Raw genomic sequence first — 23222 nt, 5'->3', positions numbered from 1 at the left:
CCAGGCTCATTCTGAAAACGTACCTCTACATACGTTTCTGGAGAGCGCTAAATACATTCAGGAGGTAAGTGTTCCACCAATATTCTCCAGAGGCTGCTTTGTACACTTTTGGAGGTATCAAATTTCTATCGCGGGTGTTATTCGTGTCTGCTCTTCTTATGTAAATCCAACAGAGGTCGCTGTCCACTGACTGACCGTTCGACTGACTATATGATTACTTAAACTTAAAAACAAAAGAACAAAAAAAAAAAAAAAAAAGCATCACACACACAATTGAAGAACTGCTGTATTTCTGATGTTCTGAATGAAGTAAAACTATGTATGCTTTAGCGTTATGTCTATTTTATGTTTGCATCTTGTGACATCATTTCCAGTTTTTGTGATGTGATTGGTACATGTCACATTCATATTTTATACATAATTATTCTAAACTAAACAAAAAATTATCTCTCAAAGATTCCCCATGTTGCTTATTTCTCAAAGATTCCCCATATTAAATCGTAAACAGAGAATAGCACAGACGAGCACACACTTTTCCATTCTGATAAGGAATGCTCTGTGGACAACAAATAGTTGAGTTATGGCGTAGAGGTACTGGCACCACAAGTATTGCTGGGGATCCAAAAGGTGTCAGTCTGAGTGCGAGACACTTTAAAATGTCAGGACATGAACAGAGGAAGAGCTGAAGTCATACAAAATGATGAAGATGTACTAAAGCACGGGTCAGAAGGTCAAGATGGAAGACAGCTGAGGAGAAGATGTGTTATTTTAAAGCCTGGAACAAATAGCTCTATTTAGGCATTCAGATAAATAGTTTATATGAAAAAAAAAACCATAGCTTTTTTCCCCAAGCTAAAGCAAAGTTCAGGCTTTCAAACTCCAAAAAGAACAGAACGGTGCTTTAAAAACACAAAAAGTACCGATGTCATTTATAATAATACAGTTAAGTTTCAAAAACACTTGACATCCACAGTTCACTGTTTTATATTCTTAATTACAAGTATTTATTCATGTATTTAAATAAAATATTAAGGAGCACAGCAGACATGGTGGCTCAGTGGGTAGCACTGTCGCCTCACAGCAAGGTTTCAAGTTCGAGTCCGAGCTGGGTCAGTTGGCATTTTAGTGTGGAGCTTGCATGTTCTCCCTGTGATTACGTGGGTTTCCTCCGAGTGCTCCTGTTTCCCCCACAGTCCAAGGACATACAGTTTAAGTGAACTGAATAAACTAAATTGTCCGTAGTGTACGTATGTAGTGTGTATGGAGGTTTCCCAGTATTGGGTTGCAGCTGGAAGGGCATCCGATGTGTAAAACATAGGCTGGAAAAGTTGGCGGTTCATACAGCTGTGGCAAAAAAGGGACTAAGCAGAAGGAAAATTAATGAATGAATTAAGCAGCACAATTCTATGCTGAAATGCCAGAAATAAATTGCATTAAATTTAAATGGAAAACAATTATTTTAAATTGTAATAATGTTTTACATTTCTAATTTTAAGTCTTTTAAAAACTAAAAACTTTAAATAGTAGTGCTAAGAGCAACAATTCACAAAGCAAAAATAGCAGCATTCAGTTTTAAAATGTCAAAACTCTTGGTCAAAAAGTAAACGGTTACAGAATTTTCCTTTTGTTTTGAGTGAACTGTGCTTTTAAGCAGCACTTCAAATATATATGAACGTGACTGCATTTATCTAATATAAAACTGTGACAGCACAAGAAAAACTGTTTTCTTTCGGAAAAAAGCATGTGTAATGCGTAAAAATAGTGTAATGTACTACACCTATGCTTGTGTTGCCAAGACAGCTGTAAAAATACTGATTTCATAGTACATTCATGAAAAGAATCATGGCAGCAATTTGTTTTGTTTGCTTATTTATGACATATTCCAGTTCCATTTGCTTTCAGATGCCACTTGCTTATGTCGATATTAAAATCGATGATTATACTGAACAGAATACATTGCCACATCCATATCACCCTGCAGCCCAAGAGCGGTTACTCAGTAAAGCTAAGCAGGCTGAGCCTGGTCAGAACCTGGATGGGAGGTCACATGGGAAAACTGGGACAAAAATTCAGCCCTGGCACTGTAGCCACACCGACACAGCCCCAACCACGGACAAGCACATTCTCTACTTATATTGATGTACAGATGGCGAAATAGTATAAGCAATACCAAATGCAATAGATATTCAAACATTTAATCTATGTGACCGGAACAACAACAACCAAATTTATAAAAACTAAATAAAAAATAACTTATGAAAAATAATAATGTAAATCTTGTAGGGTCCGTGTGCTGTCTGTTTATGCTGTTTGTCTGCTATTACTTATGATAGAAGTAACCTGTGAATGTATCACACATACAAACAAACGGTCCATCTCTGACAATTAGCTTGTGTTGCACTTACTGTTTGTTTAACATTTTTGTCAGATTTTGATTATGTCCCCGTAACCTCTGATAGGGTCGGCCCCTCGAAACCAGCCGGCCGTCGCTGATTGAGCAAATGCTTAACATTTACTATTATAATAATTATTACTACTATCATCAACAGCATAATATTCCCATCTTGCAGGAGATAAAAGCTGCCTGCATGTAAAAACAATACATATAAAAAAAATAATATTAAACTGACCGGCCCACATTTACAAAATGGTCTGGCCCTTCTGGCATTTGCCAGAATTGCCAGATGGCCAATCCGCCCCTGCTGTTGGAAGTGGATTCAGAGGGACAGGAGAATGAGTCAGTGTGAGTCCTAGTATTGTGAAGGGGACACTGATTGGTCAGTGAGCACTGTCTCTAGGATGTGACGTTAAACCGAGGTCCTGACTCTGGTCATTAAAAATCCCATGTCAATCTCAAAAGCACTAGGGGTGTAACACCGGTGTCCTGGCCAAATTCCTTCCATCAGCCCTTATTCATCATGGCCTCCTAATCATCCCTGTCCACCGAATTGGCTCTATCACTGTCTCTCCACTCCACCAATGGCCAGCGTTTGGCGAGCGCATTGGCGCTGTTATTCTGTGGCTGCTGAAACATAATCTAAGTGGATGCTGCACACTGGTGGTGGAGTGGAAAGACCCCTCTCATGATTGTGATTATATTACATTACACTCTAATTGTTCATCAAATGCCCCTATAATAAAATCTAAATATTGCTAATTTATTTGATCTGACTGTTTAATTTACTATTCACTATTATTTATGACATACTCCAGTTTTATTTGCTTTTAGACGCCACTTGCTTTTGTCAATATTAAAATCAATTAATTGAATACATTCTAATTGTTCATCAAATGTCCCCAAAATACAATACAGATTATTATACAATATAAGTCCCCAAAATACAAAATATTGATAACCCATTTTAGGGGCGGCGCGATGGCTCAGTGGTTAGCACTGTCGCCTCACAGCAAACCTGGCTGGATCAGTTGGCATTTCTGTGTGGAGTCTGCATGTTCTCGCCGGGTTTGTGTGGGATTCCTCCGGTTTCCCCCACATGTCCAAAGACATGAGCTGGGTGAATTGGGTAAGATAAATTGTCCGTAGTGTATGTGTGTGAATGAGTGTGTATGGATGTTGCAGCTGAAAGGGCATCCGCTGTGTAAAACATGTGCTGTATAAGTTGGCGGTTCATCCCACTGTGCCGACCCCTGATTAATAAAGGGACTAAGCTGAAAAGAAAATGAATAAAAGAATGGTAATGATCTGACTGTTTAATTTAATAATATTTGCATGCCAAAGTCCTGAGGTTTTAACAGAACAGAAAGCACAAAGTCTTTGAGAAAGTCATTCGCTCAAGGGTCAAGAAAAGGCAAGACTTCAGACAGCTTCTTCTCTTCTGCTGACATACTAACCAGATGAAGACTGCGCATCTAGGAAGATCTCTGTCCTGATCGCATCTCCCTCTCAGAGACACGAGCATACGCTGAGCTCACTTTACAAATCCCACACATTTGCAATGCATGAATCACACTTTCCCTCGCAAAAGCCTCCTGAAGCCCTAACCCAAAGAATACATTTTACAGCCCCGTAAATTACCATTCACTCCTCTCTACGTTCCACTGTCCAAGGTTACAGCACGTTCGTATCTACTGCTAATCAAAAACGCTTATCGTAAGGTTGCTGGTTTGTAAAAAATTTTTTAAAACGTAGTCAACCAAAGATTAAAAGCCCTGTCTTTATTTACTCACACTAAAGCTGTCTCTTTTTTCCACATTTTTATGAATGAAGAGTGTTCATTCATTCATTATACTTCAGCTGTCTTTTTCAGGTCACCACAGCGGAATGAACCAACTATTCCAGCATATGTTTTACGCAGTGAATGCCCTTCCGCAAGTCAATATTGGGAAACACCCACCCACACACACACACACACACACACACACACACACACACACACACACACACACACACACACACACACACACACACACACACACACACACACACACACAGAGAAATCAGTTTATTCAATTTACCTTAAGCACATGTTTTTGGTCTGTGAGAGAAACCAGAGCATCCAAAAAAAAAAAAAACCTTCAAGACAGGGAAAACATGCAAACTTCATGTTTACTGTGACAATCTGCATTATACAGATTTGTAGATATATATGTTTAGATATTTGTAATTACTTTTTTAAAGACTGAATTCCACAATTCTGTCTGCTTTTTCAGAATATGAAGACCACAAATTATTGATTCACAACCCTTCATACAACCAGAATAGAAATATACAGTTGAAGTCAAAACAATTACCTCTCCTGTGATTTTTTTTCGTTTTCAAAAATCTCTTAAATGATGTTTAAAAGAGCAAGGAATTTTTCAGTATTTTCTATAATGTTTTTTTTTCTCTGGAGAAAGTCTTTATTTGTTTTATTTCCACTAGAATATAAGCAGATTTAAAAATAAAAAACCACAATTACTAGTCACAGTTATTAGTCCCTTAAGCAATGTTCTTTTTTAATTGTCTATAGAACAAACCATTGTTATACAATTACTTACCTAATTACCCTAACCTGCCTAATTAACTTAGTTAAGCCTTTAAACAGCACTTTAACCTCCTAAATTTTAAAGGTCTATGCTGGCCCAATACCTCATAATACCATCATTTTCTTGTTTCCTATGATTACTGACATGTGCTGGAACTACCAAAATTATTTACAGAAGCCTAGACCCCACAGAACCTAAAAGGTACACTTTTCAATTTTAATTTACAAAAATAAAAAAATAAAAACTTGGGTAGGCGGAATCCAGGCAGAAACCCCAAAATAGCGCTTGACTTTAAGAGGTTAAGCTGAATACTAGTATCTTGAAAAATATGTAGTAAAATATTATGTACTGTCATCATGGCAAAGATAAAATAAATTAGTTATTAAAACTATTATGTTTAAAACTTGTCTCTTTGTTAAACAGAAATTGGGGAAAAAATATACAGGGAGGCTAATAATTCATGAGGGCTAATAATTCTGACTTCAACTTTATCTCCACCATTACTCAAAGAATACGAAAACACTCTCAACATGCACCTTTAGCACAGTTGGCGAAATTATTTATGTAAGGAACGAATAAGAATGAAACAAAGAGGTTTGTTGGAGTGCCTACGACTAATACTGGATACAGGGTTTATTATAGCAGCAGTACAGTATGATGGCAGTAACAGGCCTGTGTCAGCGATGTGTTGAGTTGTGTTGGAGAGCAGGGACTGAGGTGAGGACACACTGGAACGAGTGAAGGGTGTAGAGGCCCGTGCTGTGTTTCACAGTGATCTCCCCACTCAAGCTTTGATTCGTTGCATGAAACCCCCCTGCGGAAGCTTTTTCTGCGGATTCATTTAACTGTGAAAGGAAGATGGGGTTCCTCATAGGTCCCACAGCAAGGCAGCGGGACAAAACACACACTGTAAAACATATTCAGCTGCACTCAACGAGATGTAATAAAAGAATCTCATTCAGTAGTCGAAGAGATTCTTCTTTTCAATGTCTTCAAACCTTGTGTTATTGTAATCTATTTCATGAGGAATATTTGAGACGGAAGGGATCTTTTGACACTTGGTGGTTAGAACTGCTTGGTCAATTAAAAAAAAAAAAAAAAACATAATCTAGTCAAATTAAAAATGGAATCCACACGAGTGGGATTCACAATTTCTCTTTATTAATTTAACACTAGATTGAATTTCAGGCTATTACCAACAGAAAGCTGCTTGTTTGGAAAGTCATTTTGTGGTGTGTGTTACTGACACTGGGATTTTTTAACTGCAAAATTTTGCAATAATTTATAATAAAGGCTATGTTTACATGACAATGGAAATTTACGTACATATTTGTGTTTCTTGTACAGATGATAACTTTATCAGAATGACCCAAGTTAGTGTGGTAGTTTTGCAGTTTTGGTTCAAAAAGGTGTAATTTAAAGAGCCCCTATTATGGGTTTTTGAAAATGGCCTTCCATGCAGTGTGTAACAAAGATCTAAGTGAATAAAAATATATCCAGCTGAGGTTTAAATCTGAAAGTGCACCATGCTAAAACTATTGATTTTTAAATGAAAGAGTTGATTATAATATGAATAAATGATTTATCTTATGTTCAAATCTTTTTTCGCATAAACGTCAATACGAGACTTCGCCAAATATAAAGTGCTGGATCCGGTAAAATGTGCAGAGTGCAGGGGATCATGGGATTGATCATCATGTGAAGATGACGATCACTAAGAGATGGCCTGAATTGGCTGTGGGGAATAAAGAGGTATAAATACCATAGTATAGCCAACCGTGCTTGTTTCTGCCATTTTTCTGATGATTGATACAATAACCTACCCTGAAATGCAGAATTCGCTAGAAGGATCAGCAAAGACTATTAATTTATGGGACTTGGACAGAAATTTTGTCAGTAACTGTTACACAGTTTATACAGTATGGATCAGTTTCTTCTTCCTGCGGATCACAACCTATAAGTGTGATTAAAATGGTTGCCTAGTTTTCTGTAGTTTGCAAAATATGTATTTAATTGTGTGTTGTAACTTGTAATCACTCTGTGTGGCTTGTAATGTATCTCTCAGGTTAAATCTTTATGGGACTGTTCACATGTGTAAACATTGTGTCCAAAACCATGCTAAACACGCAATCCTTCTTCCTTTACCGAATTACAGGTGTTTCTGAGCTCTCAATCTCCTGCTATTTGTCATTGCTATGGCCACCATCACATGTTTCTTCACACGCATGGCGCAGTCAATTTTCAAAATAGTTCAACTTTTGCCCCAGTGTGGATTAATACTGATGTGTGTCATTGTTATTACTTGGGGCTTGGCTTAAGAGTAGAATAATATACTGGTGTATAACTTGCTTTATTGTATTGCTGCATTGGGCTCTCACCCTGTGCTGCTTTATAACCGTGGTGGCCATTTCTTTCCTTCTAATCAGACTAATCAGTGTAAATTACCATCCCACAAAGGAGGGGCTTGGAACAAATGAATCGCTAAACAAATCATATGGGAGTCATTGGGATAAAAATAAATGCATATTATAAGACAATGAAAGTGTTTTCTGACCTTGCATGCTTATCAGCCTGTTGTTGGAGACCCCCAAAACTAAAATTTGACCTTTTATAATGCATAACAGGGTCTCTTTAAAGGACATTTTCAAATGTTTTGAATAACAGACAATGAAAGACATATTCAAAGATTTTCAACAACAGACATTGTACCATATTCATGTAAATGAGTGGCCTAATTGAAAATGGTGTCATACTGAAAGACAGGATATATCCTTGATTAGGAAGCCAATCCCAGAACGCACTACAAAAGGCTAAAAAAATTATTATGAAAATTTTATTTTGTATTTAAACTGAAGACTACCAAAAATGTTGAGTGTTACTGAAATTGATTATTTTGCTAAATAGTCTAATATCAAATATAACTGATATTGATAATTAGTCAAAACTTCTACAACTGTTGTGTAAAGAGCACAATTTATGTGCCGTGTCAAGCTTTTGCTTATTTAAAGTTTCAAAATTAGTGAATTGTGATGGTTAGAATGCAAATAACTGACTGCTGATAGCTGATAGAGGTAATGAACAGTATAGCACTTGGTTTTAGAACAGCTTTTATAGGGCTTGTGTAAACTTCCCAGCTCTACTCGCCATACTCTTTGTGGTATTTGAACTGGCATTTTGGGCATAGAAGGCAGGCGCAAAATCATGAATGCTAAAGGACACAGTCTCTAACTTCAGTCTCTAAAGTGCCTCGTGTGGCATGGGTCCAATAGCTCTTAGTATTAGCTACCTCTTTGCAATTAGCATTAAGTACATTAGTGAGTTGGTTGATACACATCGGTTCCTGTTGAATCACGCGTCTGTGTCCTTAAGATTTCATGTAATGAAGGCTCCCACAACTGTCAGTGAGTTACTATGGTTACTAATGTTTGAGAGTCACACATTTATTTTAAACAGTGAAAAAAAACTGACTGGAACTACTTGTGCATTAAAAAATCAATAAGAGATTTCTACAGACCATGGAATAAGTGTGTTTTCCCTTGTTTGTTGTAATAGTTTCTAATTCTAAAGTATGCTTTCATTTGTGTCCATGGTGACCAATCAGTTCATTATTTAGGTAATTAGTTTTGTTTGTACATTCTTACATGCCTACATATATTGTATTGTATATATACCTGATTTTTATTTTGTTCTTTGGCTGGTATCGTTTATGCATATTGGTCAATTACAGGGCTGATAGTGGAAAAAATTCCTGAGCCTGAACTTTTTTTCCTTGCCCCTGAGGTGAGTAGGGGTGGGGGTACTATGTATGCAACGCACTTTTAACACATAACTTGTGGGCCCCTGGGCCCAAATATATTTACAGGCTATGTGTAACCCTGATCATCATTATTGTCAAGTGGCTCTTTTTAGACACATGCCAGTAATGTCAGTGACACATGCCAGTGTCAGTGATCTTGTGACATGTGCCAGTAGGTGTCAGTATAAGCACGTTATAAGCACATTAATCTTATAAGTCTCTTTGCTTTAATATTTAAAAATCATTAGGCAAATGACACCTGTTATCTTACATGCATATATGTTATGAGTTTTCAACATGCATTTTATTATAACTTTTTAAAGGATATTATTTAAAATACCTTAAAATGAAAATAAGTTAAATAATAAAATAAATGAATGAATTAAAAACATAGAGAAGTCCATATTGTAGGGAACAAAGAAACTGCCAGGATGCAATAATATACAGTACAACAGATAAGTGTAACCCCTCCCATACATAAGCATGCCACAATAAATTTGACTGACATGTACTGTCAAATGACTATATTACGTACGGAAGTATGACTACAAATACATAAAATAAATGCGTTTAAATTAAAACATCGTGGAGTAGCTCAGCAAATAAACTAACTTGCGACGCGATAAATTAGGTTAAATGTCGCTTAATGATTAAATATGGTTTTGCTCGTGTTAATTAATGTCATAAGCTTCGCCGGGTGTCGATGTCACTGCAGTGACATGCAGCGCGACACTCTGAGTGACACAGGTCACTAGACATGCCACTAGCGAGTGACACAAGACAGTGGAAAAACGGACATGCCACTGGAAGTGTCACTACAGTGGCATGTGCCAGTGTCATCTGTACGTCAGATGTCGTGTCACTCCATGTTAAAACTGCTACTGTGAATCCGCGTTCAAGCGCACACAATAAGCTAAAACTCGCCCCAAGCACCGGCAAAAACAAATAACAATGAATGTGTCGAGGAAAGAGTAAGGACATATCTTAATTATTTATGAATAAACTTATTCTGAGTCAGTGTCGCAAAGATCCTGACTGGCAATCTCCTCTTGGACTCGCCTTTAGAAATTCATCTTTACGGATTACATGAAGGAGTTTTTTTGTTTTCGATTTGTTTTATTTCGTTAAGTAATAATTTAAAGCTTTCTATAAATATATTTATTATGTCTGTGAGGCATATACATTTTGCTTCATTTTGTTAAGCGCTCCTGTTCAAAAACCAGACGACAGAAAGCGCATAATTTTGGTTTTCTTTATTTTATAAAAACGCTGTAACGTTTTTTGATGTATTACTCGTACTTTGTGAGCAAAAATGACGGATAACTTTAAATTGCTCCCCCTGAAAAAATGCAAGTGATTGCTCTGGCGCCTCGATGTCCTGCAAGCTTTTTATAAGCAAACTATGCGCCTAATAGCACACATTTTTTAACGTTTAAGCTGCCATTGTTTTATACTTGAACTGTTTTATATCTTTTATTTTAGGCAAGTGGTGATGATCTGAGAAGGCAAACTGATCAAACAGACAATGATGGTCTTCCGCTGGGTGCTGTTCGTTAAAAAAAAACTTATTTTTAACGAATAAAAAATGCTCCAAACGTTTTTCTAAATAAGCCGAATAAAAAACGAAACTAAATATAAACACTTTGCCATTAGGCTACATACAAAACTGAACTCTTTCATAGCTGAAACACTAAGTTGTTTAAGGAGAAGGGGGAAATATATTTTTGTCCCGTCTATTTCTTCACCGTTATTTCGAGAATAAACCCAGCGTAAATATGCAGATGTCATTCCCAAAACATATCAGCGTATATGTGCCGAAAACGAAAGTTTCATACAAATTCTGAATGGATTATAGCCTGGAAAGTGCAAAGCACGCTCCTCTTATTATCACTAAAAAGCGTCACTAATCTTAGTTCATAGAGATCTCACAAAGATCCGTTATAATTTATAAAGCTCTCTAAATTACACAAATAATCAGTAGCAGTGAGTGAATTATGTGAATCTAGAGAAATGACAGATCAATATCCGTGAACCTGATTTTTTTCCCCGCAGCCACAGTACGCCGGAAATCCGGCGTGGTGCCGGAACGCTATCACCCCTGGTTCTTGTTAAATTACTCTCATTTGCTTCAATAAAAGTTTAATGTGCAAATAAATGTTCTCTGCTAATCTCATATTCACCCTTTAACCCAGATGTGACAAGCAATGGGAAATTCGTGAAAACTGTTAATTAAAAATTGTGGTTTTAGAATTGAATACGTTTTTACCTCTGGCTTGGCAGGGTTGAAAGCCACATTCAGGACAGTTTCAGAGTGTCTCTGGAGTTTATGGAGAAAAATGCTGCTGCGTGTGTCATATATATAGGCCTGGAAGAAAGAACAAAGTCTCAAAATAGAACATAAAACAAATTAATTAACCATACTAACTAAACTGCTTGCCTTATCACATATTCACACAATCACAGATACTTTTATACATTTAATTTAGCTGAAGGGTCTGAGAGAAGCAGTAAAATATGGTGATGAGGCCAAATGTTACCTCATGCCATATCCTGTGTTTGTCCAATCAATAATACCTTGTGCAATAAAGAATCTGTGGTTTGAACAGAGTGAAATATCAACTATCCAGATAATAACAAAGACTTACAATTTGAAACACAGAACATGACAAAAAAAAAAAAAACTTACATATTTCTAACTGTTAACTGTTAAAGAGGGACAGATTTAATAAATATAAAATTTACCTAACAGCATTTTGACATATATTTTTGGCAAAAGTGTCTAAAAATGCCAAAAGATCAGCAAATATGCAAAATTCAAACAGTCATTTCGATTTGATCAAAAGTTTGGGGTCAGTATGATTTATTTAAAGGAATTCTTACAAGAATACATTAAACTCACAGTAAATATATAATTTTTTTATTTTTATAAAGATTTTTGTAAATTAAACACATTTACTGTAAACTCTGAATTCATCAAACAATCCTAAAGTTGTATTTACAGTAAAATATTTAGTAGAATAATTGTACTGTATTTATTTTTAAATAAATGTAGTCTGGGTTAGAATAGGACTTCTTTTAATAACAATCTAAACAAAATCTACAACTGCAAACTTTTAAAGAGTAGGGCATTTTTTCTACAATTTAAGCGATTAAGCTTTTACCCAAGCAGACTGTTTGCGTCCCTTCATATGTTATTTATTCAGGCCTGTTAAACACACTAAGGGTGTTCTGTGGAAGTCTGAGTGCCAGAAAGAAGCCAGAGATTACTAACAGCTTTTTGCAACATCTAATTACGTGTATATTTAAGGTATTCAGCAGATGTCCTTATCTACAATAATTTCTAAATCAACTTTAACTTGATTATCTTCACATGTGACACTGAAAGGTCAACAGATACACTGCAGACACTTTAAACAAGACCTACAGTAATGCCAACAATGCATCAAGCAATATTGTTGTTTTTTTGCACAGACTGATCATTTTGCTTTATAAGAATGTATCAAAATAATAATATATTTTTTTCCTGTATATGTTTTTTCCTACTCTCTGGTAGCCATTTTATAAATCTACAAGGTTCACAGATTAACTGAAACATTAAAAAAAGTCACTTATTGAATGGTCTTATCAGCAATTTTCCAGTTTATCATATTTTTCTTACTTACGTAGATTCAAATTTCTTGGTTTGGACAATTATTATTAATATTCTTTTTCCTCCATAGAAGAAAGCCACAATGACATAAAGATGGGGAATTGATGACAGGAGTTTTTGTTTTATGTTTTGGGTAAACTATCCTCTTAAACTGCTTCTGATGAGTAATGTCAACACAGATGGTTAAAAGTTTAGGAAAATAGCACAAGCTACCATACTTTCCATGTCCTCAGTCCTAAATGTGGTCAAAATCAATCATTTGTTGTTTATCATAATTATATTTGTTGCTTATGGCTTAAAAATAATGTGGCTTGGTATTAATGAAATTATGGGGAGATGGGGTTCACTTTTTTTTGATTGTCTAGTGAAATACAGAATGTATCAACAAATTCATCTGGATTATGGATGTCTCACGACAGCCACAAATAACAGCATAGTAGCTCACTACTGTTGTCTCAGCTCGGCTTCCAAGAAACACTGGAAAGCAGGCGGTGCTGTGGAGAGAGATCTTCTCAAAACTATCCTGCTTTACCCAGTGCTGGCGATTAATAATAGCTATCAACGCGCATATATTATTCCACTGACTTGAGCAAAGTCTAAACACACATACACAAACAGAGCAGTGATGGCAGTCCTCCTACACTGAGGGAGCAAATGGCAAAGTGACACATATGGAAAAGTCATTTAATTGATTCGTAAAGACCAAAATAAACAGTTTATTCAAGTTTTTGATTGTGATTATTAGAGAGAAATATATAAATGGTGGCAAACTGATGATTTTACAATAAGCAGACACATCATCTAGGCATTCACTGAATCTAACCATCTGTACAAACACATTCATATAATCAATTGTATTTGAAACTTATCATATTTTATTTCATTAGTGACCTACAAATAGTGCCAAATTCAAAATATTTCTTGGTGAATTCCTAAATCTAGGTCATTTGTGAGCATTTGCGTGATCTAAAACCCAATATCACAAGTCATTTGTCATGGAATTGAGTATTGTAACATCCACTCTTTTTTTCCAAGGTCACAGAGCCCTTTTAACAACAGAACACCGTGGAAGTATGGATATCCCAGTGTTTTTCTCATATGACTGAATTGTTTTGACAATTCTGGCAAAGGACGCAAGACATGGAGGAGCTCTGAAGTAAATGTGATGCAGCTGCTGGATATGATAAGACTCAGAAAAGGAAAAATAAAGAGGTCAATGGAAAAAGAGTAGTAGCAAAATGGAGAAAACCTGTCTGTCTGTCTTTGTCTGTCTATCCATTTATTTGTCAATCAATCAATCAACCAATCAACCAACCAATCAATCAACCAATCAACCAATCAATTAACCAACCAACTAATCAACCAATCAATCAATTTTCTATTCATCCATCTAACCAATCAATAAGTCTATCCACTTATCAATCAATTTTCTTGTCATCTATCCATTCATCATCCACCAACCAGCCAATCAGTGAGTCTATCCATTTATCAATCAATTTTATATCCATCCATCCATCCAACCAACCAACCATAAAGTCTATCTATTTAATAATCAATATTCTATCCATCTATCTATCAACCAACCAACCTACAAGTATATCCATTTATCAGTCCATTTTTATCCATCCATCCATCCATCCATCCATCATCCACCAACCAACCAACCGATAAGTATATTCATTTATCAGTAAATTTTTTTCATTCATCCATCCTTCCACCCATCCCTCCATCCATCCCTCCATCCATGCAACCAACCAACCAACCAACCAACCAACCAACCAACCAACCAACCAACCAACCAATCTATGAATTTTCTTTCTTTCTATCCATCCATCCATCCACCAACCAACCAACCAACCAACCAACCAACCAACCAATCAATCAATCAATCAATCAATCAATCAATCAATCAATCAATTAAATAGTCTATAAATCTATCCGTCAACCCATCCATTTATTAAGAAATTAAAAAGCTTGTGTCCGTATTACTCACTATGAGGTTTAAAAGCTATTTGAAATGCTGTTTAATCTAAAATGTGAAAAATGTGGTATCTGCGGTCCTGAATGTCAAGACACACAAGCTCGTGATATCTGCTTTACGACCACACAGTACATTCTATACTAAGCTTGTGAATATTGTAGGGGGAATGATGAATTACTGGCCTTTTGAATTCTATTACACCTCGTGCTTATCACGACACCATAAAACACTCCACTAAAACACAGGGAGGCTAGTCGCAATAAACACAAGGAGAAGACAAGCTGAAAGAAACCAAGACAAGAACATTGTAACAGGAGGTGTATTAAATCTACTCACAGAATGGTCCTCTGAGCCAGTAGCGATGAAGCGGCCGCAGGGTGAAAAGGCTGCAGTGCAGTGAAGACAGCGGTTAACATGGCTCTCATAGCGGCGAACACACCTGACAGAGATAAAAAAACAAAAAACGAAAACATAAATTAGTTTATATTTATGCCTAGTTAAAATAGTTTACAGTTTGCAGTCACTTGTGAATAACATATGCAACACTATAAGGCCTATTTTTGGCCTTTATGTTTCAATTTAAATATTTATTCATTAGAATACACTTCATTGTCTGTTAAGCATATTAAGAGAGCACATAGATATATTTAGACTCAATACCATATATTATAAATACCTATTGCTATTATTATGGACACATTTGTATTGTGTTTATACCACAATATTCACATTTCACTTGACCAGTCAGAAAGGGGTACCTGGAAACAAAACATTTAGGAAAGCTAAGCCTTTGGCATGAAAATCAAAAGGGTCATCAGTCCTCCAGTAGATCTGTTTACAATCAGTTTTTCATTTCCAGGGCTACTTTTGGCTCTCTCTGTAGACATCACCTCTTTCAGTATGTAAATATTCATTTAACAGACACTAATCATCTTCTGGAGCACTGTGATGACTAAAAGGACATCAAGTATGTCCAAAAGCACAAAGTAATATTCAGCGGAGTAGGGTAACACATCTGGAGCTTGAATTTTTCTACATGAAGGTGTGATCTAACAGTCAGGATTCACGTTTCATCAGGCTCCAATGTGTTCCAGAGGGACTATGCTAAATAATGTGGGAAGAAACTTCAGAATACACATGAGACGATGCTTCACTTCATTACTCCGGTGCAGGGGATTGTGCTGGCAATTGCTAGACCACATTTCCCTGTGTTCAATGGAGAATGTGAATTAAATAAGTAAAAGTAAAACAAACTCTGAATTCAATCTCAGCAAAAACCTTTTTTGTATACTTCTCCAGAGAGTAATTAGTATTTTAAGCCATGAGTTAATCAGCTAAGTTTGTGAATCACAACATTGCAACCTTTAATTTGAAGTAAAGTATGTGAAAATCAGACAAAAGAACAAGGGGACAGTATAAGACTGTGCTCTTCTTTTGTTTTGAGACTGATAATAAAAGCAAAATGCTATTTACAATTGTGAAATCTTTGTGAAAAATTTTCATGAAAAAAAAAAAATCCTGAAGATATGATATTTTGCTTCCTAGCTTAAAGTTAAATCACAGGGCTCGAAATTGTGACCATTTTGGTCCTATATGCGGCCAAAAATGAATCCAAAATTAACCGTGCTGATAGGGAGTATATTCCATAGTCCTTGACTTTACTAAGTTTTAACCGAAACTGCAGCTCATGACAAAACGGTATAGTCTGGGTGGTCATCGCAAGAATCCTGCTCTGCCCTGCCCTGCTCAACGAGACTGCATGTAGAATGTGCAGTTTCCCTGACTGTGCACGTGTACAAATTGACATGCATATAAAAAGAATAGTGCAAAAAGTATATTTCCTACTGCAATGCTTCATTTTTATTTGATGGAAATCATAGATTTATGCTTCATAATGTAACAGAAGGACTTTTTATAGGACATCTCATTCAAGCACATTCAAGGCATGAGAAATGTAATTCATTGTTACTAATATTGTTATCATCGACGTCATTGATACTTTATAGTTATTGGACATTCATTTTGGAATTTTTGTGCAAATATTATTAAAGTTGTCACATCATTAGATAAATAGATGTTTCTGTTTTTTGTTAGTCCTGATTGATGTTATTTTCAAATACAATAAATTCGTTATTACTGTATACAATTTGCAGTGGCGCTTACTCATTTTCGTCCATGCTCCTAAATTTTTTCTGGTGCTCCTAAATTTACTAAGTTGGGAGCATCGGTGCTACCAAATAAAAAGGTTAATTTCGAGCTCTGTATCAGTTATTGTTAAAAATCTGATTCCTATTGAGAAAATACTTCCAAAACCTGATTGTTGCACACCCGTTAGGATTTTTATCAGATCTTATGAGCTCATGGCTCTCTCCCGGGACAGCATGCCAAAGTAGCTCATAATTAATCATCAGCCAAGTGTGAACTCTTGAATGAAGATATGCGAAAGAAAGCTGAAAAACTTTAACCGGTAACTTCCATAGTATGAAAAACAACTGCTATGAAAGCTAGTGGTTACAGGATTACACGTTCCTCAGAATATCTTTTGTGTTCAACAGAAAAAAAAGCCAAATAGGTTTGTGACAAGTGAAGGATGAGTAAATAAAGACAGAATCTTCAGTTTTAAATGAACTATCCCTTTACCAAAACAATAAAAATAAAGCTTATTATGGAATTTACATTTTATTTTACTATAAAAAAAGAACATTTAATTCATATTTAATTGGCTACTCTTTGTTGTTTAGTCTGTTGGAGGTCCATCCTAGTAAAGTGTTAGCAGACACGTACTGAATATTTTTAGTGGCTGATCACATAGGACCCATAGTTTAGTGGGTCATTGTGTGTTTTCTTTGGATTAGATATAACCGCACGGAATTTCAGCAAACACATGAACATTCATTGGTCTGCACTGAGAGCATCAATGTTTTGAAAAGTATTTTTTTTTTAATCCACAGAGGGGAAATTACCCTTAGTGCTTAACCCTAAGCTTTTCATAAACATAAACCTATGATTCTTGCCTAATGAGATCATTATGTCATTAAGAAAGTCACAAAAGGGGCATATAAACGATTTAATGCTAGCCATAGCATCGGCATTTATGGAGCAGCACAACCATGTAATAAATTAACTCTTTTAATGAGACTGCACAGACTGCCAACGCATGCTGTTTCAGTTTTTACAATAAAAACAAAACTACAAAATAAAAAAGACATAACCAGACAATTCAAGAGATGATAATACAAAAGGTCAAAATAAATTAGACTGCAAAAGGAAAAGAAAAACATCATGGAAGTGCCCGCTTGAGGTCGATGCTCATCACAACGTGAGGCGAGTCTGGTTGTTGTGATTGCTTTGCGTGCCTATGAATTAAGAGTGCTTTTTTTAAGGTCTGGGTCTTAATTTGCAGTCTGTGCAAGCAGGGTTAATCTGGTTCTCGTTACAAGAAAAGATTAAGCTTTAAGAGAAAGCATAAACAAATTTATTGTTTAAAGCCAACATATTTTCTTCGCATTTACTCAACCACCAGAGCGGAAACAAACAAAATGCCAACTAGAGACTTTGTAAACCTGCAGACACTTCTAAAACCAGAATGAAAATAAACTTGTTTTATACAATAGCAAAATTAGGGACAGTTGGACTAATGGTTAGAGAGTTGGACTTCCCAGCAGGCATACAATGTCATAGACGTTAATATTAGGTTAGATTTAGGTTGTGATGTTGGGTGACCAAAATTCAATGTCTAGCCAGCGTCTAAGGGCAACGTTATTTTGATGTCCAATAACGATGTCAAATGATGGTGATATTTGATTGATTTTAGGTTGTGTTGAAAAGTGACCAAAATCCAACGTCGAACCAACACCTTGAGCCACTGTCATATTGACATCAAATACTGACATTTATTCATCAGGTATGGCAACCAAAATCCAACGCCTGATAGACGTTATAGTGGCAACGTCCACACAACGTCAAGCTGTGACATCATTAGACGTTGATATTTGGTTGTTTGTAGGTTGCGCTGGAAAGTGACCAAAATCCAACATCTGTATGATGGGTTCTGACATCAACCCGATATTCATTTCCACCCAAAATGCAACATCCCATGACGTTGGGGTAAAACGTCAATCTGACCCTCGTCAAGTCCTGTGTCTGCTGGGTTGTTATATAAAGTGTGGAGTTGAGCAAGGCACATAACTCCTAATAGCTACCTACTGCTCCGGGTGTGTATGCGTGTTTGTGTGTGCTCTAACTTCTCACTCATATGTGTGCACTAAGATGGGTCAAAAAAAAACACCCAGTTTCGAGTATGGGTAAGCATAAATGACAATACTCCCTTCACAAATCCATGTACTGTAAATAACCCATATTCTGTGTTAGTCAAACAGGGCAGTAGTGTTATTATTAACATGGGCAGTTCGTTTGATTATTTATTTGATCATGTTTATATGAAAAAAAAATTCAATTATTTTCATGATTTATTATACTCTGTACAGCATTTCGTGAGCAATAATTCAGTAAACAATTGTGCACAGATAAATCACTTATAATAAATATGCCAATATTCCATAAAAATAGTTTTGCTTTATATAGATACAGTATAGTAAGTTAAAACAGTACAGATTAAAATATAGTTAAATCTTCAGTCTAGAATGAAGGTTAATATTATTAAACTGGAAACAGAAAGCTGCTTCTACATACAGTTAAAGTCGAAATTATTAGCCCTCCTGAATTAATCGCCCCGTTTATTTTGTTCCCTAATTTTTTGTTTAATGGAGAGAAGATTTTTTCAACACATTTCTAAACGTAATAGTTTTAATAACTCGTTTCTAATAACTGTTTTATTTTATCTTTGTCATGATGACAGTAAATAATATTTTACTTGATATTTTTCAAGACACTTCTACACAGCTTAAAGTGACATTTAAAGGCTTAACTAGGTTAATTAGGTTAAGTAGACTCTATAGTAAGAGTAATTAGGTAAGTGTATAATAATGGTTTGTTCTGTAGATAAGTCTGAAAAACAAATTCCTTAAAGGGGCTAATAATAAATGATTCAGAAAAAAATTAAAACTGCTTTTATTCTAGCCGAAAGAAAATAAATAAGACTTTCTCCAGAAGAAAAAATATTATCAGACATACTGTGAAAATTTCCTTGCTGTATTAAACATAATTTAGGAAATATTTAAAAAAGAAAAAAAAAATCAAAAGGGGGTTCATAATTCTGACTTCAACTGTATGTACATCTAATAAGGGATTTAAAAAAAACATTTAGAACGGGAGAAAATCAGACTTTACCTAAAAGCGAAATAAGATCAATTCTAAAATCTAGCAGTCTTTCATAGATTATTTTAAAGGCATAAACTCTACACAAAATAGGTCAATTGAAGAGTTTTAGGCTAATTTAAATTGAAACTGAAGGTCAGTATTTATATTTCATTTCATTTTATTTTCTTGTCGGCTTAGTCCCTTCATTAATCCAGGGTCGCCACAACCGGAGCACCCAGAGCGCAAATGCTGGGAGAACATGCAAACTCCACACAGAAATGGCAACTGAGCCGAGGATCGAACCAGTGACCTTCTTGCTGTGAGGTAACAGCACTACCTACTGCGCCACTGCTTTACCCCCAGAATTTATATATTTATGTATATTATATATTTGTATTATGTATATATATATATATATATATATATATATATATATATATATTATTATTTTTTTTTTTATGTGTGTGTGTGTTTTAATATTAAAAAATAATATAGAAGTAAAAAAAAATAGATATAGTACACTCTATAGTATTTTTTTTTCCTTCTACAGAAGTTGATAGGTGACAGCAACCAACATTCTTCAAAATATCTTATTTGGTGTTCAACAGAAGAGAGAAACTGTTAATGAAGTGGTAATTTTATTTTTTGGTTTGGGTTAACTATCCCTTTCATGGTGACCTCAAAAATTCTTATAGAGCACAATCACTTTACATTTTCACTATGTACCACCATTAATTAAATAATCAGTCACCAATCAAGTTCCTAAAATGACAGCAGTTATGGAATAAATAAATTATGAATTTACAAACACTGGAAAATGCTTTTTTACAGTGTTTGTTCAGTAATCACGCTCCCACCAGCGGTGCCCTGACCTCCTGTGCAGCTTTAGACATAGAAGTGCTTCAGAAAAGAGAACGTTTTAAAAAGTCTTCAGCAAGCACTTCAGGCTCTGTTCCTAGTATTTCTCCTACATAATTCAAAGTCCACAGGGCTGCTGCTCTCCTCTTAGTCTGAAGTTCAAAATGTTTTCTTAACTGCGATATGCAAAACATACAGAGCCAGAACAGACAGAGAAAGAGCGACAGAAGATGAGAAGATGTTCCATAAGTCTCAGTCCTCCAGAGCTTCCTGGCTTTTGGCTGAAGGTTTTGTCTTGGCCTGCAGAATGATGTCACTTGTGCTTTAAATGAAGTCTAGGGGGAGATAAAGCCTTTTCACGTGCTTGAAGCCAGAGCGCTGTCAAAGAGCCAGCCGTTTGGAAAAATGGAAAAATACACTTAAAATGGCCTGCACTGAAAGACTCCATTGCCAGACCTCAGTTTGTCAATGACTGCAGGCAAATGATGTCACTAATTCTCACATATGCTCCCATCCATGTTTCCCGTGTTTGACCTGCATTTATCTTTAGTTTTCGGTCTTAAGTGTTTTTCACGATTTCCTTTTTGACGATTTTCCTTTCTCCTTTCCACTGGAAATAATCCTTCAGAGAAGTGAAAATATGCTGTTCTGAAAGGTTATTTCAGCCAATGAGTTAATGATGCCATTTTTCTGCAGCTCAAGACAGAAAACAAATGTGATCGGCTGCAAAGATGGCACAAACAACTCGTACTTCATGGGGGTCGTGCGGTGGTAGGGAAACTGCAACTGAGATTAAGGAGAACGCTAACGGATAGCTTTGCTTAGGTGTTATAGAACAAGATTACCTCTGGGAGGAAACTGGCAGTTGTGAAACTTACGGCATGCTTACATAATATATGAAGTTGTTCTATGGTTCTGACCAATAGTTGACCTGGAACCAATAGTTGACCAGGAACACTTTCTGGAGATTTCTGGACGTATAGGCAAAACGATCTCCAAGAATAATAGGAGAAAGGATGTACAAGCAATTTACACCATTTCACAAAGTAAGGACAATATGTCTCTCATCTATTCCTTCAGCTGTCCTTATAAGGGTAATAAAACTGAATGGAGAGTTTCAGGTGCAGAATATCCATATAGACATGAAATATCACTAAGTTCTGAGAAGAGTATGTTCACAGTCTGGAACTTTCCGGTATCTGTAGTTGCTGTCTCTGTTCTTGTTTTGTTTCTCCCTGCATAGGAGGACAGACGGGTCTAAAATCTGTTTTCCACCCTGATGCATTTACAGACTGCTCTTAAAAGAACAGTTCACTCAAAAATGAAAATCTATCATTGTCACTTACTCTCAGGTCTTTTTTTTTTCCAATCGGGTGTAATGACGTCTGTGGAAAACCAAGGATACACATTTTTAAAGGGTTATCCTGGGTACTCTATTTCTGTAAATATATTGTGTAAAACTTAACCAGCATAAATTAAAACTTTTTTTAGCCAGGTAATGATTATCTTCTTCAGCAGAATTGGGTCATTTAGACAAAGACATTGTACCTGTTAATTTTATTCGAGAAGAAAAAGTTTTTTGTAAGCTATATTGAAAATCCTGCTTCTTTAAAAAAATATTTGTTTACAGTAGCATAAGAGTGTTTCATAATAATTATTTTAGACCTTTAGACCAGTGCCACATTTATTCCCATCCATAAATGCATAAAGTTTTAGCCAAGATCTTGTATTGATGATAGGAAAGTCGGATCACTGAGCAAAATCTTTTCCAGCACATTCCAAAGATTCTCAATAAGGTTAAGATCTGGACCCTGTGGTGGCCAATCTATGTATAAATAATATCTCTGATGCTCCCTGAACAACTCTTTCACAATTTGACCTCAATGAATAATGGCATTGTAATCTTGCAAAATCCAAGTGTCATCAGGGAAGAAAAAACCTGGTCTTTCAGTTTATTCAGGTAGTCAACTGACCTCTTTCTTTGGGCGCATAACATTGCTAAACCTACCTATTCTACCAAGAATCATGTGCAGAACGTATGGTAGGCATGATGGATGCAAACAGTAGAAATCAGAAGTTATTAAACCTCTTTGATTTTTTCCCCTTTTTAAATATTTCCCAAATGATGTTTAACTTAGCAAGAAAATTTTCACAATATGTCTGATTTTTTTTTTTTCTGGAGAAAGTCTTATTTGTTTTATACCCACTAGAATAAAAGTAGTTTTTATTAAAAAACATTTTAAAGTCAAAATTATTAGCCCCCTTAAGCTACTGTATATATACATTTTTGATAGTCTACAGAAAAAAACATTGTTATACAATAACTTGCCTAATTACCCTATCCTGCCTAGTTAACCTAATTAACCTGGTTAAGCATTTAAATGTCACTTTAAGCTGTATAGAATTGTCTTGAAAAATATCTAATTAATATACATTTAAATTTAAGTTAATATAAAATATTAAATATAAAAATAATAATTTACTGTCATCATGACAAAGACCTAATAAATCAGTTATTAGAAATGAGTTATTAAAACTACTATGTTTAAAAATATGTTGAAAAAATCTCTCCCTTAAACAGAAATTGGTGGAAAAAAAATAAACAGGGGGCTAATAATTCAGGGGGTTTTAATTCTGACCTCAACTTTATCCACTTTTCTTCTTACCCTGATGAGCCCATCACTTTGAAACAG

The 23222-nt window shown here is 35.6% G+C and overlaps 1 protein-coding gene across 5 annotated transcripts in view; it reads right to left on the bottom strand.

The window, feature by feature from the left end:
* wdr27 (WD repeat domain 27) overlaps positions 1-23222 on the bottom strand; it is an 82232-nt gene that overhangs the window by 16487 nt on the left and 42523 nt on the right. For 3 of the 5 annotated variants that reach the window (XM_009307487.5, XM_073920171.1, XM_073920172.1), the window contains exons 23-24: positions 14749-14851; positions 11049-11147 (exon numbers count right to left, since the gene is read on the bottom strand). In XM_009307487.5, coding sequence (XP_009305762.1) covers positions 11049-11147; positions 14749-14851 — 202 coding nt within the window. Of the gene's footprint in view, positions 1-5581; positions 5894-11048; positions 11148-14748; positions 14852-23222 lie in introns of those variants that run through there. The other 2 variants (XM_073920173.1, XM_073920170.1) reach the window with 2 other exon arrangements.

Source organism: Danio rerio, chromosome 13, assembly GCF_049306965.1.
Source record: "Danio rerio strain Tuebingen ecotype United States chromosome 13, GRCz12tu, whole genome shotgun sequence".
Classification (NCBI taxonomy): Eukaryota; Metazoa; Chordata; class Actinopteri; order Cypriniformes; family Danionidae; genus Danio; species Danio rerio.
The sequence above is the reverse complement of the archived record's forward strand: the minus strand, read 5'-3'. Positions and strand labels throughout refer to the sequence as shown.